Source organism: Hippocampus zosterae, chromosome 10 (genome assembly GCF_025434085.1).
Source record: "Hippocampus zosterae strain Florida chromosome 10, ASM2543408v3, whole genome shotgun sequence".
Classification (NCBI taxonomy): domain Eukaryota; kingdom Metazoa; phylum Chordata; class Actinopteri; order Syngnathiformes; family Syngnathidae; genus Hippocampus; species Hippocampus zosterae.
The window spans coordinates 25,666,502-25,683,429 of NC_067460.1; the positions used below are offsets into that span (position 1 = coordinate 25,666,502).

Here is a 16,928-nt window from a genome sequence, read left to right on the forward strand (position 1 = left end):
AGAGGGACGCGTCATCATCGGGGAGGGTGAGATTCGCAGGCCTGATGGATGTTTCCTCTTCTGTCGTCGACTCGCTGCCACAATGAGCCGGGCTGCATTCTGGAGACGGTGTTTTCCCCCTCTGCTGATTCGCGTCAAGACGGGTCAAAACGTGGCCACACTTTGACCAAACGCTCGCGCGCGTCCGATTCTCCCTCTTCTCCTTCTTGTTTTACCGTTTGCGCTCGTTCAGCCGTTTTCCACCTTCCAACCTCGACGTCCGACACAATCCAACATAAGTGAGACGTATTAAAAACGAATATTTTGCCTTCATATATTAAAAACAAAATAAAAAGCGGTTCATAATTTCATTTAGGCCCGGTAGTCCAGTGGTTAGCACGTTGGCTTCACAGTGCAGAGGTACCGGGTTCGATTCCAGCTCCGGCCTCCCTGTGTGGAGTTTGCATGTTCTCCCCGGGCCTGCGTGGGTTTTCTCCGGGTGCTCCGGTTTCCTCCCACATTCCAAAAACATGCGTGGCAGGCTGATTGAACACTCTAAATTGTCCCTAGGTGTGAGTGTGAGCGCGGATGGTTGTTCGCCTCTGTGGGCCCTGCGATTGGCTGGCAACCGATTCAGGGTGTCCCCCCGCTACTGCCCGGAGACAGGAGTGAGGATCTAGCGGTTAGGAAGATGAATGAATGAATGAATAATTTCATTTATGACAATAAGAAGAAATGTGTGTGTGGAAAAAGAAAAGGTGCTGCCCCCAGTGGCTGTGTGTCAAATTGACATTGGCTCAGCTTCGCGCGGACAGGGCTCGCCGATTTCGGCAGAGTATCGGACCTGGTTGAAGTATCTTGAAAAGGTTTTTAAGACGCATTCCTGGGAAGTACTGACGGCTCCGATGAAGTAAAAAAAAAAAAGTAAAGTACTGTCGGCCAGCTAAGAGTTTTCCTCTTCGCTCCAAAAAAAAAAAAAAAAAAAAAAAGAGACCAGTGTCTGGAAAACTAACTCACCATAATTAGGCAAGATGACGATCATAGCGCAATTAGCATCTGTGTCTTTTTCATTTCACTAATCGTTTCTAAGAATTTGCAGGTCAAGTCCGCAAACGTGAGACTTCGGACGGCAACATTCGTCACCGCGTGATGACGTCCCTCAAATTCATTTGAAACAGCGCTGCCCCTTTTTGCAACTTTTCATCTCTCCTTGACATGATGACGTCATCACCCAAAAGGTAAGCGACAGGTGGCAGCGAGGTTTGGAGAGGCCGCTCAAGTCGAGTTTTCAGTCGCTCTGGTCACGCTAGTATCGGAATTTAGACCAGCCCTGAACATCCGTGCGGCCGATAACGCTATCGGCCCGCCGTGGCCTTCACAATGCGAAGTTTGGAATTCGGCCTTTGTCGAGGTAAACTTGGTTTGCGTGCTTATCCGCCACTCTTTGGCCTCGTTTTTGGGGCGGGAGGATGTTGCGACAACGGCGCTAAATGGTGCTGAAGAACCATACAACCCATTCAGAAAGTTGGACCGAAATTTATATTTGTTTGGAATTGTCCCATACTGTAGAAACTGTATCCACACAGGAAAATACAGGTAGCTCCTTTTTACAAAGTGAATGTCCTTTTTGTACTTGAGTATATTTTAGACCAGGGGTCACCAAACTTTTTGAGAGTGAGAGCTACTTCATGTGTCCTGATTGTGTGAAGGGCTACTAAATTGATACACGTCTAAAATAACATTTGTACAAATTACATTTAATAATATTAGAACGTTAGCTAGCTAGATGTATACTGTAGCTAGCTAGTTAGATAGCTAAATAGGTGGCTATAGAATCTATAATGCTGCCCATGTTTGCATTTTTAAATCAAAATTTCTACGAGCAAATCACAATCCTAGCACTGGCGGGCTACTGGTGTGGTCCTCACGGGCTACCTGTTGCTCGCGGGCACCACGTTGGAGACCCCTGTTTTAGACTGTGCCTTTTTTTTAATGTGATGCTATTTTTTTTAACAAGTAGAGTTGAAATCATACTTTGTGTAACGTTTGGCCGCTCTGCCTCTTCGTGCCAGTCACCCACTTTCACATTTTCTCACGTTTGAAGTTTCACCTGAGCGTTCGTTGACACATTTCCCACAGCCATTGAACGCATCGCAACTGTTCAGGCTCTCGCCATGCGTGGCTTTCCTCTGTCGCCCACGCGCACACGCGCGCGCGCGCACATCTGGTGTGGGAAGCGTGAAAGTCGATTGCCATCGTTTCTTTACATTTCATACGTTGATGAGAACGTTTTAACTTTGACGTGGATCCATTGCTGCTTTTTTTTTTCTTTCTTTCCCGGACAAGTGGAAAGGAGAAGCCGTTTGAAAGTGAAGCGGGAAAAAAAAAGCCGAGGGATTTTTTTTTTCTGTTTTGGAGGATTTTTGAGGGATATACGGCGTTTAGTATGTCCGAGGGCGATGACGTCTAAACGGACGTCGGCCACGCTGAAGCTGCGGCGGTCGTTCAGCGCGCAGCTGCGGAGCTCCACGTCCAAAGCTTGGGACTTACTCTGGAGGAATGTCCGCGAGCGGCGGCTGGCAGGTCAGTGGAAGCCCCGGGCGAGGCGGCCGCGAGCCCGGCTTCTTACGCTCGAGCTGCATCCCGATTCTGGAGGGGTGGGCAAAAAAAAAACAAAAACAAAAAAACAAAAAACAAAAGAACGAACAAATACGGATTCGCCTTTAATTTATGACGGTGTAGCGTGTTATTTAACATGGAAAGTCTTTTTTTGACAGCTGTGATAAAATCAAGAGACATTTGACAGATGTGTGGCATGTGTCACGCTAGCTTCCAAAATGTAATATGACCAGGGCAAACATTTTTTTTGCCCACTTGTAGGAAATTGTCGAGGGGTTTTGGGGTGCACGAGACGAGTGCACCCGCGGGCCCGGTGTGGCCACAGGGTGGCGCTATGGGTTGTCTTTGCATTGAAACTAGTCAGACGTTCGGTATCAAAGCTATATCGTTCATCCAGTTTGTACACTTTGTAAGCTTTCACATTCCTGCGTGTAGAGAGTCTTTTTCTCTCATAGTGGAGCGGAGGTTATCATGTCTGCCTCACAGTGGAGGGGTTCTGGGTTTGAATCTAAATCTTGTTGAAAACCATCATGTTCTCGCGTGGGTTTTGATGGGGTAAATTGAAGATTGTAAATCATGCTAGTTGTATGAGGAGGACTGTAACCTGCGATTGGCCGGCGACCAATCTGCGGTGCATTCGGGACAGGCTTCAGCTCACTCCTGACCCAAAAGACGACGTAGGCGACGGGAAACGGAGTGATTTTAGAAGTAGCCGCATCTTGCAGTGCGAGGCGATCGGCCGTGTAGCAAGTGACACATGAACGCCAGCCGCCTTGGCGTGGGAACGGCACGCTACGAGGAGATGAAGTCACGATAATAGAGTGCAGATGTTGCATGCGCTCCTTCTCCCAACGTTTTGCGCCCGGGGACACTTTACAAGGGAGAAATTTTCCCAAGGACTCAGTTTGACGTGTACCTCTAAAACCAGGAATTTAGAAGTTGAAACATTTTTAGAAAAAAAAAAGGCAGGATGTTATGATCACAACATCGAAGAACAAAAAAGAAAGTTGGAATGTTGACAATGCTCAAATTCGGCCCGATTATTGGTATGTGTTTGCCTCACACCACTGTTGAGGATTTGTAGACGCGTCAGTGTGAGTCAATCCTCAATTTCGGCCTGGTTGTTGCCGTGTGTGCACACTAGAAGATAATCACCCGTGCTAAATTTCAGCCCGATGATCAGCACAAGATCATTTTTGAGACTCATCTTTAAATCTGGCCCTTTGCTGACTTGAATGTGTTTATCTCCGTTATCCCCAAATCTCCGTTATCGCTAATTAGCGGCGGGAATGCAGCCAGGCTCAAAGTGGGGAAATCCCAGCCGGGACGACGATTCTGCTAATTGATCGAATTCCCTTCCGAGCTGCCAGCCGTGCTGACTCAGGCGCCGTGAGTGGAAGCACCTGCGCTGATGACGAAGGGCCCATTTGGCTTCCCCCATAGCAGTCGCCCAGCGCGGAACCGCAGACGGCAAGGCGTGCCGGGACACGTTTGCTAGCGGTCGACGCCGGAGCTGTTCCACTTTGAGCTCGACCCGCCTACGGCGCACGAGGTCTCGCTCTCTCTCAAATTTGAAACACCGTCAAAACTTGACAAAATATCGCCTTCAAAGTCTCACCTCATGTCCTTTCATTTGTGTGAAGCTATTCCGACTGAACGAGTGCAACCAGCTTTCCGTAAGTTACGTTAGCTTGAAACGGAAAAGCGTTGACGCCGGAAAGCCATCACGGTACCAATTATTTCTTTTCCTATGAGCTGTTTTATGCCACTTTTGCCATCTTTTGACATTTGTGAGTCTTAAAACATAATTTAGACTTATTGAGTCTTGACTACAGTGAAACTCCTCTACAACGAAATCATGTATGCAGCAAGAAATTTTTCACAACAGGGGGGTTTTCACTGTAACAAATTTGATCTCTACACACACACAAAACAAAAACGTATATGTACCCGCACACATAAACGTACGTGTACTCTTTATTTTTATTTCAATCGTGCATAAGTATGAGCACACACTTATTTGACACTTCATATAGTCGGTGTACTATTGTATATGTTAGTTGCTCCATGTACAGCACTTTGTATGCAGCGATGGCTGTTTGAAAGTGCTCGAGAAATACTCTTGACTTGAATTGAGTGGGTTTTCTCTGGGTGCTCCAGTTTCCTCCCACATTCCAAAAACATGCGTGGCAGGCTGATTGAACACTCTAAATTGTCCCTAGGTGTGAGTGTGGGCGTGAACGGTTGTTCGTTTCTGTGTGCCCTGCGATTGGCTGGCAACCGATTCAGGGTGTCCCCCGCCTACTGCCCGGAGACAGCTGGGATAGGCTCCAGCACCCCCCGCGACCCTAGTGAGGATCAAGCGGCTCGGAAGATGAATGAATGAATGAATTGAGTTGAATTGAATCTTAAACGTGTACGCTATATCGCACACGACCTTTGTACCTTAACATTACAACAACTATTGTTCAAAAGAAAGAAATAAATCAATAAAATGGCCCCGGACGAGTTCCCGCATCTTATTTGCGGTCGGTTATGAGCTGGCGGTGGATTCCGTGAGGCGATAGGCACAACGTGGCATTGGAATGCACCCGCCGAGATGTCTAGCGAGGAAGTAAACACAGCAGTCACAGTTTGGAGGGGGCGGGGCTTACACCCCACGCCAACCATCGTGCTGCCGCTCATGTGTACGGTAGTTATTCTCTGAATGAAGCCAGGTGTTTGTGTTCCGCCCCGATGAAATCACCCAAGTGATGTGACTCCATCGCCCGCCGCTTAAAAAAGCAACCGCACCTGAGTGTGTGTGTGTGTGTGTGTGTGCGCGTGTTTGGCGTCTAATCCTAGGAGACGTTTATGAAAACCCCCTAAGTGTGCGGCTGAATTGTGCTCTTTGTGAGCTTAAGCCGGACTGGGTTGGATGGTGGGGGGGGTGCCCAGACAGGGGCTGCGTGTTTAACGTGGTCACATGGCGCCACGCCGACACAGGCGGGACTGTGTGGCGCAACGTAGCGGCGTCACCGCGAGCGTGGGCCGGATCCTGAGAGGGACCGGGCGCGTCCGAATGTGGACTTTAATACAGGTGCGCGGAGAATGCTGTCGTCGAGTCGTAAAGTGGAGAAGAAAAAAAAAAAGCACACGTTGGAGTGAGTGCCTGAACGTGCGCCGCCAAGGCCGAAAATGGGCTTTTGGGAAAATTCCGCCGCTGAAGAAGCCTGAAAAAACATTCAGGAAGTCGGCCAATTTGGTCTGAAGTCATCATTTGCAGGGGCAAAGTTGATGATAAACTCTGAAAACTCAGCCGCCGAAGGCAGATTCATATTGAAACTTAAGATTTGGTTGGCATATCTATCATTAGTAAACCCGCAAAAAATCTGAAGAAGCCACGTCTGAAAAGCTTCGAAGCAGACGTTTGAAGGTCTTGAGATTTTGTCCGATGGCGACCAAATTTGAGCTTCATCCAAGCCATTGACAGATTTCAGTTTCCACTAATGGGTTGGATTTCTCTCAGGAAGCCACCCTCCGGGATTTGCCGAACCTTTTTGACGCTCGGGCCCTGGCATTAAGATGCCCCCGGAACCACATAAGTGAGTTGAGGAGCTTCATTTTGTCAAAAAGCAGTCATCGACTTCTCACTTGAGCGTGTTGATCGTGGTTATCGGGCCAGGCTTGAATTTGCCATTAGCTCCAAAGGGTGCTGACAATTTGAGGGGACCTGTTGAGAGGCCTCTTTGGAGTGTTGGGGGGGGGGGGGGGGGTGTTTGTGTTATGCGCTTGAACTGAATTCAGCATTCTCCAGCCAGCAAAACAGCTTGAGGCGGTCTTGTGCCAGCACCATTCGGTCACTTCCTGGGCCTTGCCTGACTCTGCGTGTCCGGCCACACTAGACGAGTTGTTCTGGAGCAGGGTGGATTCAATGTAAAAAAAAAAATAGAAACAAACAACCCCCCCCCCCCCCCCCCCCACTATTTTTCTAAGCTCACCCAACTACGCTCCTTACTCATTCGGTCAGCATTCCGTCGGCAATTTATTTTTCCCTCCCGTGCTAACCGGCCTTCACACAAACCCTGGATTCAGCTCTGCGAGGTGGGCTGGGCTCCCACAGCCTCACGGCCATTGGCCTTCCCCCGGATGACGTGACCACTCCTGACACCCCCCACCCCCTTTGTGCCGTCCCACTCGGCTCACTCGAGGATTTTTGCACCTCTGCGTGAAGAGTCCCAGGCCACTCCGGTTGGATTGCTTTAGCCGGAGCTGCGAGTATTTTTTTTTCTCCCCCCCCCCCCCCTTCCCCCCACCTTTGGACGGACATGTTTCGAGAACTCCAGGAGTCCTCGGGCAGCGAGTGTCTGGGAAGCATGACCCCAGAGAGCCGGGACATCTATCTGAGGATGGACCACCGCCGTCGGCGCTCCGGTTACAGGCTGGGACGGATCATTGCCAGGCAGCAGCTCCTCAAGAGGATAGCTGGAGGTAGGCGGGGGCCTGGGGGGGGGGCACAGTGAGAGAATCCTAGGAATTGGTCCCACATGGCTAAAGTTGGGCTGCCATTCTCACTTTTAGCCATGACGCTACGGTCGTTTGGTCCGCTCAAGTCCTCGGGGGATGGACTGAGTTCTTTCAAATCTGAATTTCCTGACTTGTGGATTGTGTTATGTCGAGTTTATGAATGAGAATCCGTTTCTACTTCAGCCATTGCTGTTCCGCTGAGGTTCCGTTTGTTTCCAAACGGTTGCTGAATGTCAAAACAAAGAAGGTATTTTTGCATCTCTGGACCAGGCACCCCAACACCCAAATTATTCGTACAGTTAAGAAAAAAAAATAGCGGCCCGGTAGTCCAGTGGTTAGCATGTCGGCTTCACAGTGCAGAGGTACCGGGTTCGATTCCAGCTCCGGCCTCCCTGTGTGGAGTTTGCATGTTCTCCACCCGGGATTTTCTCCGTGTGCTCCGGTTTCCTCCCACATTCCCGAAACATGCATGGCAGGCTAATTGGGCACTCGAAATTGTCCCTCGGTGTGAGTTTGAGCGTGGATGGGATAAATGCTCGTTAGATATCAAAACGTTGATGTATAATTGTTCATATTATGGTTAACACGTCCACCTCACAGTGCAGGCATCCGGGGTTTGATTCAAGGGTTTGCGTGGCTTTTCTCCGGGTCCTCTTCCCAGGTTCTAAAAACATGCACAGCAGGTTAACGGAATGCTCCAAATTGTCCCTCGGTGTTATTGCGTCTGCGGATGGTTGTTGGTCTCTGTGTGCCCTACGATTGGCTGGCCAACAGTTCGAAGTGTACCCCCCTCCGCCCCCGCCTACTGCCCGAAGGCGGCTGGGATAGGCTCCGGCACGCCCGCGTTCCTCGTGAGGGTAAGGGGTTCAAATAATAGATGAATGTAGAGAAAAAGGCGTTGCTTGCGCGCCACAGGGTGGAGTCATCCCGTTGGCGTACGTGATATTCCAGCATAAGCATACACGCTACATTTTGTGCTTTCATAATCAAGACATCCATGTCGAGCAGATGGCTCTCCTCCTCTCCCACAGTTCAGGGCATCCGCTTGATTTTAATTTTCCCACCTCACGAGACCGATTTCCGACGTAGAAACGTTTTTGTTTTTTTTGTTGCCAAACCTAGCCGCAAATGCTAATGCTAAAAACAATGTTAATAACAAGGCAGTTTGCTGGAAAAAAAAAGAGTGGTAAAATTCCCGCAGTGTTCGCTGGGGGGGGGCCACGGGAAGGAATGAAGGGCGAGCCCTTGTTGTGTTCCTTTCCACATCAGCTGATTGTCTCTGGCAAAAGGTCGCCGCCAGTCTAGCGTACTGCCGCACGGCCATGTTATGTGTGTGTGTGTATACGTGCCGACAAACTTGACCTTCAGCCAACGTGAGGGTGTTGCGGGTGCGGTAAATAATTCCTATTGACTGACAATAGAGAGGCAGAAGGGAGGCTGTTATGTAACGAGCCGCTGGGGTGTAAACATTGATGAGAGCTGGATGGACCCTTGACGGCTTGACGAGGATCCGGCGCGATTCTTGACATTCACCTGGAGATTTATGGAGGTAAAAAAAAAGGGGCAACGGTTTACTTCGGAATAGTTTCTTCTGTTTATTTCCGCTCTGCGCGCTGAAGGTGACGATGATGGCTGTCACCGTGACACCCGCCGTACGCAAGCGGCGCTTACGTGGCTCGATGGCCTTCCCCCCCCATATTTTGGTCCCTATGACGACTTTCTTTCCAGTCACGCTCAAGCGGCTCCGCTGAGTCAGACGCCTCATGTGGTTCCCCCCGCCACACGGGGACACGCGTTACTTTCTTGCACGGGGAAATGTGACCCTTTGACATCGTCGGCGCATCTGCCGTCATGTCAACCCCGAACCCTCGATTTCGCTTCCGCTCCGAAGAAGCGCTTTATACCCGAAGTTAGTTCAACTAGCAGGCGGCCCGGTAGTCCAGTGGTTAGCACGTGGGCTTCACAGTGCAGAGGTACCGGGTTCGATTCCAGCTCCGGCCTCCCTGTGTGGGAGTTTGCATGTTCTCTCCGGGCCTGCATGGGTTTTCTCCGGGTGCTCTGGTTTCCTCCCACATTCCAAAAACATGCATGGCAGGCTGATTGGACGCTCTAAATTGTCCCTAGGTGTGAGTGTGAGTGGTTGTTCGTTTCTGTGTGGATGGATGGATAGTTCAACTAGCATGCCGTGCTAACGCTATGCTTGAGCGTTACCGTCTGCGCCGCGCTTCCGTGCTTGAGACGTCTCCGTGTCCGCTACATGCGCAACGATCACATTTCGGTGCCTTTGGCTGCCTGCTTTCTTGTTGTTCACTGCTAGCATCTGTGCTAATGCTAATAAAACCTTACTGTAACTAGAAATCACCGACTTTGATGACATTTTAAAATGAAACCCCCGGTTATATTTTCATCAGTAAGTACTCTCCAGCGTGGTATCATTGGCACCAATATCCCCCACCCCCCCATATCAGTATGCTTGGCGTCCTTAAAATTCTGAATTGCAGTGTTTTGGCCCCCTTGTGAATCATTTCTCGATCCCTTTTGCTCGGCCTCACCCGGCACGATGAAATGCCGGAGATAGCGGCGAGTATTTTAAGAGCGTGACTGCAGCACTGTGTGGAGTTGGCGCACACACAGATCTGCATAAATAGCGGCGGCGGCGTCTCCTGCATTCCACACTTCTGTTGACACAGCAGGTTGAAAGTGAGTGAGTGCTAAGAAGGGGACGTACAGTTATGTACCCCCCCCCTCTAAAATTCCAGCCAAGGCTGTACGGTTTGCATTTCTGTTATCAAAAACAAACAAAAAAAAAGATATCGATCGTACTTTACGTAATTCAGCATGTTTCTTAGCAGGTGAGCTCACGACTTAGCGTGGGAAATCCGCGGGTGTCTTTTTTAGCTATCTGGACTTGAGTGTCTTTTTTTTTTTTCCTCAAGCCTTTTGACTTGGGACATTTGATTACAAATATCTGGTCTTTCTGCTCATTACTTTGACAAAATATGCTTGCTATTTTCTTTTTTGGGGGGGGGTTGGTTTTGTTTTGACCCGAGCACCGCAGATGACTGCACATTGCCGTCACTTCGAAGGAGTCGAACTGAAATTCGCAACAATTGAGCTGCAGGTGGACCCCAACTGAGTCGTGATTATCTTGGTCCAGGAGGCTTGTTCTTGTGTGGCCTATTGGGTAACAGAAGAGTGTGTACCGAATGGAGTGTCTTAACATTATTCGGGTCCTTGGCCTGGCAAGTACTTGGAAGGATTTACTGTGCCTCTTAAGAATTTTACCCTCCGCACAAATACGGAAGCTTGCTTGCTTTGCGAGAGCCCGTTTCATCTTTTATTCATGAGCGGGGTCGGGTGGGGGGGGGGCTTTATGTGCTCGTCGTTGTCATGCAGATTTTGATTTGCTGCCTTCCGCCGCGTAGTAAATAGAGACCGGGGCGTAAAAAGAAGAAGAAGCCAATTTGACAATGTGATTAGCGTGTCTGCTTACATCCGCCGGTGGCGTTTCCGCACTTCAAATGCATGAGCTCCCATTTATTGGATGAGCTCCTATTCCACAGCCCCCGTGGAAGGGGGGTGGGGGGTCCACCGGGGCTGTCTGTACTTTTCAATTCGCACCGGCTAAGTAAGTTAGTCACAGCGACTTTTAGGATGTTCTCTCGACATGGCAAAGCTCTTTACTCCAACAAATGTCAAATTTGGCGGGGTAGCTACTCTGAGTATTCATCTAAAAAATGAGACATGCGGTTCCTAAGAAGTATATTTGATGGCGAACGTGATGCACCAAGGATAGTTGGAATGAAAACTCGCGGCCGTGCTGAACCCAACCCAACCCCTCACCATCAACATCACAGTTTAACACCGTCTTAAAAGCCGCTGTTGGCAACTTATGAGTAATTTCCTGCGTGTCTAATCAAGTGTCTGCTGAGCGTCCGTATGGCCTTCCAAAGACAGAAAACCTGCGATCGTTTCGTTTCACGGTTCGGGCCTCCAGGTGGCAGACCCGAGTCCAGTCCTTTCGCTACAGCAAAGCTTGGTGACGGCCGAGCAGCCGTCGAATCCTGGCTAATCAGTCACTTGAGTACCACGTTTCGCAAATGCCCCGTTTGCACTGTAACAGAAGCGCGTGGTCACACATTAACTGGAACAGGCACACGTGTGTGTGTGTGTGTGTGTGTGTGTGTGTGTGTGTGTGTGTGGTTTAGCAAGAGTATTTTTTTGCCTGATTCCTTTTTACTTCAGTTGTGATACTTGTTATCGTGTCCGAATACACAGAAAAAAAAAATAGTGGTTGAATTGACTTGATTATATTTCATCACGTGGTTGCACAAAATAAAATCAACTGGATCCAGAAGATGTATCGTGCCCTTAAAACCTGCATAGATCGGCACTTTCATGATTTTATTTTTGTAAAACCACTTGACAAAATGAAATGAAGTAAATTCAGTGCAATATTTATTTCAACGCCGACTCCGTTCTCTCTATTGTCATTTTTTTTAGGGGCCTTCCGCAGAGTGCCGTTTGCTTTTCCTATCATAAAACACTGAACCCCCCCCCCCCCCACCACCAAATTGGGCCTGCAACCAATTCGTTGCATTTCTCTTCACTTCAAGTTGCGCCGCAAGTGGCCACAGAGTCATTTGGAGTCTGAAGCCAAGGCGCTGTTCTGCAAATTCCCCTTAAGGTAGAGCGCCCCCATGTGGCAGAGATGAACACTTGCACACATGGAACAAGAGTTCCCGCCGTGCCGTCGTCTTGTGGCCGTTAATTAAGCCAGGGGACCGCTTTTATGGCCCAGTTCCTGAGAGGGCTTTCTCACGGTGGGGACCCTTGTTCTGATGTCGTCGGTCACCGCGCTATCTCCCCCCCCCGCCAGCTCCCAACCTCCCCTCTTGACTCTTCCCGAAAGGAGGCGACCCCACGCTGTCCCCTTCTGGGACCGGCTCCAAATGAGATGGACCAAAATGGGAGGAGGTTCTTTTTTTTGGGAGGGGGGGGGGGGCTTTTCCTCCCTTGTGTCTCGCTGTGCCGTTTACGAGCGTCCGGCACGAAACGCTACACTGTCGAGCGGAACCTTGGCTTCGAGATGAACTTGCTCCATGACCCGTGTTCCTCAAATGTGCCCTTCACTTCAACATAGTTCCTTGACATCAAGCTTTCATTAGATGGCGCCAAAGCACTGCTTTATATTAGGGCTTTGGCTCGAGTACCAAACCATGAAGAGTGAAGTTCCGTAAGCGGAATGCTGTCTTTGAATCCATTTGCAGTAAACCGTCTCGGAGGCTCAGCAATCTTAACAATGGACAAAGGATCATTGGGGGGGGGGGGGAATGTGACATCACACAGTGAGCTACTGTCCAGCCCTCAGTGCATATTCCACCTACACCGAGTTATTTATTCATCTTGTGGACAAAAGACAATCGTGAAAAAGCGGCCTGGCGATAAGGCCGCAAAGATCAACACCGGGGCTCAGATTAGTGGAATCTGCAAAATCCCCACCTGAGGCTTTTTTGTTTTTTTTGGGGTAATCACTAAAGAAAGCACTTCTTTCATGAAGATCTTTGAGATGGCCATCAAGATGCTTTGCGCCGCAGAGAAACAAGCATTGTTGTGATGCTTTGCCAAGGGATTGAATGACTCTTCATTGACTTGGACTCGGGTGCAAAAAAATGTTGTTGGGCCATCTCTAGTTTCAAAGCAGGGCTTGGGGGTGTCAAAGGAGAGTTTCAGTCTTGGGGGTAGGGTTTCAAACTTAAGTTTTGAAGCGTGTTTCAAGTTTCAAATTGGGGGTCTCAACGAGTTTGGGTTTCCTCCGAGCGTCGCGGATCTCAAATTTTAGGGGCTTTGGTTTTAGGTTTCAAAGTTGGATTTCAAGTCACGTTTGGGTCGCCGGGCATCACCTTTGAGGTGGAGGTGGTAGGGGGGGACCTTCCTCTGGGGGGGACTGGGGCGTTGCGCTGCCAGACGTTTAAGACCAATGAAAAATGAAATGAAAATAGCTTGAAAATGTTTTCTGCCCCCGCTTATGAAATGCGGATGCTCACCGGCAGCAGCGTTTTCGGATGAAAGGCCCGCCTGTCTGGGTGTCCTTCGGAAGGTGGACCACCTTCTCCCCCCCCCCCCCATCTGTGCCGCTCTTGTTTGAATTCGATGCGGCGATCGCACGACTTTTGACCCGGCGTGCTTTGACGACGGTCAACAGCAGCGGCTCTGCGGCTCGCAGGCTCCTGTTGTTTGTTTACCTTGGCAATCGATAAGCTCTTCCTCTTTGTGTGTCATCGGAGGACAAAAAAAAACGTTAAGCTGCTTAGGCCTCACTGTTTAGACTAAAGAGACGAACGGAGAGTGCAATCTGACATGAAAAGGTGCGGGCGATTATGATTGGTGCTTTTTGCCACCGCTGTCCCATGATCGGCATGATGACAACAGGACTTGGCCCAAACGTGTGCACCCCAGAACTGAATGAGAGCATCCGCCGTTTCTTCTGGGTTTGACTAAGTGTACCTGTGTCGCCCCGGCAACGTGTCCTTGGGGGAAATCATTTTCCAACGATGCGCCACCCCCCAGTCCCCAATGCCCCCCCCCCCACCCCCCACACCCCCTTGTGGAATCAAATGTGGCTTCAGGAAGTCTGCGGGTGATTCAACGTGGGCTCTGTGTAATTAGTGGCCTGCGTTGACTGTTAGTCACTTTGCTGGAGACGGATGATTGAAGCATCGTGTTTGGCGGTAAGGACGCGTCAGCCCCGCCCCCCCCGTCGCCCCCCCCCCCAAAATCCAGAAATGTAAAAAAGAATCATGATTTCATGATCTCTTTTTTTATCCTTCATCTGAAAGCAATTCCGATTTTTATCAAGGCTGGTGTTTGCTAAGCGCCACCTCGTCTCGAGCATGACAACTGTGCCATTGTGGCGCTTGTCGGGGGTCCCGCTGGGCCGTTAATTAAAAGCCACCCTCGGAAAAAAAACAATTTGCAACATTCCGACGCAATTATTTGGCTTCTGGGAGACGGAATCGATACTGACGTCGTGTGTTTGACAGAGTAAACGGGAGCTTCTTTTTGGTCACTCTGCATCAGTTTTTTTTTTTTTTTTTTTTTTTTTTTTACTGTCGACTGATTGCTTAGTGTGTGTGTGTGTGTGTGTGTGTGCGTGTGCGATTAGCATCACAAAGACGGAAAACAGGCATCAGCCTCAGGCCCTTGAGCGTGACGACACATCCTTGCGGGCGAATGCTCCTCCTTTTTTTCTTCTTCTCTGAAAACCCCTCCAGGTGTTTTTGATGTAAACACTCACCATCTGTTTGGGTTTTTTTTTGGGACGGGTCTATTTTCAAGCTTCGTCTGAGTGATTCACTCAGTGCGGCTCAGTGTGGCGGCGGGAGGGTTTGGTGGAACGAGGCAGACACCTTTTAGCAAGGCTTCACGCGGTTAGCAAGGCTAATTCTGAATGCTATGTTTTAGAATGCTAATTTACACTAAAATATTCCGATTTGGCATGGGTTTTTTAATTATTTTATTTCGATTTACTTTTATTTTTGTGACCCATAAATATTTACTTAAAAATAGAGATTTTATTTCGAAACTACATTCAAAAAAGTAATTTTAATTTAAGAATATATATGTATTTATGGCAGCCCGGTAGTCCAGTGGTTAGCACGTCGGCTTCGCAGTGCAGAGGTACCGGGTTCGACTCCAGCTCCGGCCTCCCTGTGTGGAGTTTGCATGTTCTCCCCGGGCCTGCGTGGGTTTTCTCCGGGTGCTCCGGTTTCCTCCCACATTCCAAAAACATGCGAGGCAGGCTGATTGAACACTCTAAATTGTCCCTAGGTGTGAGTGTGCGCGTGAATGGTTGTTCGTTTCTGTGTGCCCTGCGATTGGCTGGAAACCGGTTCAGGGTGTCCCCCGCCTACTGCCCGAAGACGGCTGTGATAGGCTCCAGCACCCCCCGCGACCCAGGCTCGGAAGATGAATGAATGAATGAATGAATATGTATTTATATAGTGCAATTTAAATTGTGGCTTTTATTTTTTTTAAACATATATATATATTTAAAAAAAGAATGAATTATATTAAAAACAATTCATTGTTTTAAAAAAATCATGATTTGTAATATTTAAAAATATTTGACTTTTATCCTTTTAAAAAATATCATGACTTATTTAAAATACAAGATATTTTAGTAACTTTTTTTTTAGAACTTTTATTATAAAAATGATGATATTAGTACAACAATCGCCATTTGTATTTAAAAAGTCTGCTACTATATCTTTGAAAAATATGTTTTTCAAGTTAGTCATCATTTAAAAGAAACCACAAATGATTAATTTCAAAAATACTTTTTTTTTACTATTTGAATCAAACTTGATTTTTTTATTTAAAAATCATGAGCCCAAAAAAGTCCATTATTTTCTTATAATCATTATTAAAACTAGAAACAACAACTCCACATATGTATCAAATCCACTGCCTCATCTGATTTTTTAAAATTTATTTTTTTCGGTGGGGGCTGGGGGTACAGGAATACCTATATTTTCAAGTCTCATCTGGGTGATTCAGTCAGGCGCCTTAGTGCGGTGCGGAAGGGGGGGCGTGGGTTGGGTAGGAGGGCAGGCGTCAGGATGCGACAGGGCAGACACATTTTCCAAGGGTCTACGCAGTTAGCGCGCATAAAGCCGACGGGTTTGTTTTCGAGTGCTTTTAAAGCGGCGAGTATTTATTTTAAAAGGCCGACTAAAGTGGAGCGCCTCCGTCGTCCCGTCTGCTCGCCTGTCGGCTTTATAAGGCGGGCGCCGGCTCTCAGCAGTCGTTTTTTACAAGGATTACATGGCAGATAGGCTCACGAGGTACTGGAGCGACATCTGGAAAATGTTCCGATGTTACAGGAAACTGCGGAATGGACGCGGGGGAGGGGGGGGATGTCTTATGTAATCGCATGTGTTCCGCATGTTGAAAGAATGAGTAGTTTACATCTCCTCATAATTCCCTGGACTTGTCCCATTCTGGGTTGACATGTGAAGTCGGGCTGCAGCTCTCAAATATTTTGGGATAGCATATCCGACCCAAATTGACCATCCAATGATCGTGTCTTCACATAAAAAATTAAAAAAAATCAACACATATTAATTCTATTCCTTCGTTGAAGATACACAATACCCCACATTTCCACCTCATAATGAACGGCCAACTGGTTTTCATTTTTAGATTCAGCAACATTTTATACTGTTGTTTATATACGGCGCACGCGATTCTCCAATCCAGAAACAGAATTCAGGTACATTCGTGACTATGCGGGTACTCGAGGCAGAAAAAAAAATGAACTCTGAGGCACTCAAATTATTGAAGAGAACCCGCATCAGCCCGAATTTGAATACATTTTCTGTTGTTATACGAATGCGTGCGTGTTTGATGGAACCAAATTCCTGAAAGCCATCTCCATCCAATCCAGGTAGAAAACGAGTTTGGCTAAAACGAATATCTGACTCACACTTTCATATATTGGCAGACTTTTGTTGCTTGTTAAACGGTGCTGATAAAAAAAAAAAATAGAATAATCGATTGCAATCTGTCTCGAAAGACTGACGGCAAACGACGTGGCCTTGAGCCGCCATCATGCAGCGGGCGCTTGCGGTCTTCTCGGAAGGCGTCAGGACACGCTTTTCAGCTCCAGATTGCGCTTACTTGTGGCCGCGTGCGATTTGTCACAAGAAAGTCATCACTCTCTCAGATGACACGGAAAACACAACATCCTTTCATCGGTGGACTCCTTCCAGACAGTTTCGGCAGACGACCAAGTTGTGACTCACAGCTGCTGACGCTTTATG

The 16,928-nt window shown here is 48.3% G+C and overlaps 2 protein-coding genes across 4 annotated transcripts in view; one reads left to right on the forward strand and one right to left on the reverse strand.

The window, feature by feature from the left end:
- The window catches only part of LOC127608577 (high mobility group protein B1-like), a 201,297-nt gene that overhangs the window by 124,911 nt on the left and 59,458 nt on the right, over positions 1 to 16,928 (reverse strand). The gene's annotated exons all lie outside the window — the stretch shown is intronic.
- LOC127608551 (stAR-related lipid transfer protein 13-like) overlaps positions 1 to 16,928 on the forward strand; it is a 39,346-nt gene that overhangs the window by 10,085 nt on the left and 12,333 nt on the right. Inside the window, exon 1 of one of the 3 annotated variants that reach the window (XM_052077681.1) lies at positions 2,207 to 2,562. The exons of 1 other annotated variant lie outside the window; for it this stretch is intronic. In XM_052077681.1, coding sequence (XP_051933641.1) covers positions 2,439 to 2,562 — 124 coding nt within the window. In that variant the 5' untranslated portion in view covers positions 2,207 to 2,438. Of the gene's footprint in view, positions 1 to 2,206; positions 2,563 to 6,808; positions 7,069 to 16,928 lie in introns of those variants that run through there. One more of the 3 variants, XM_052077683.1, reaches the window with a different exon arrangement.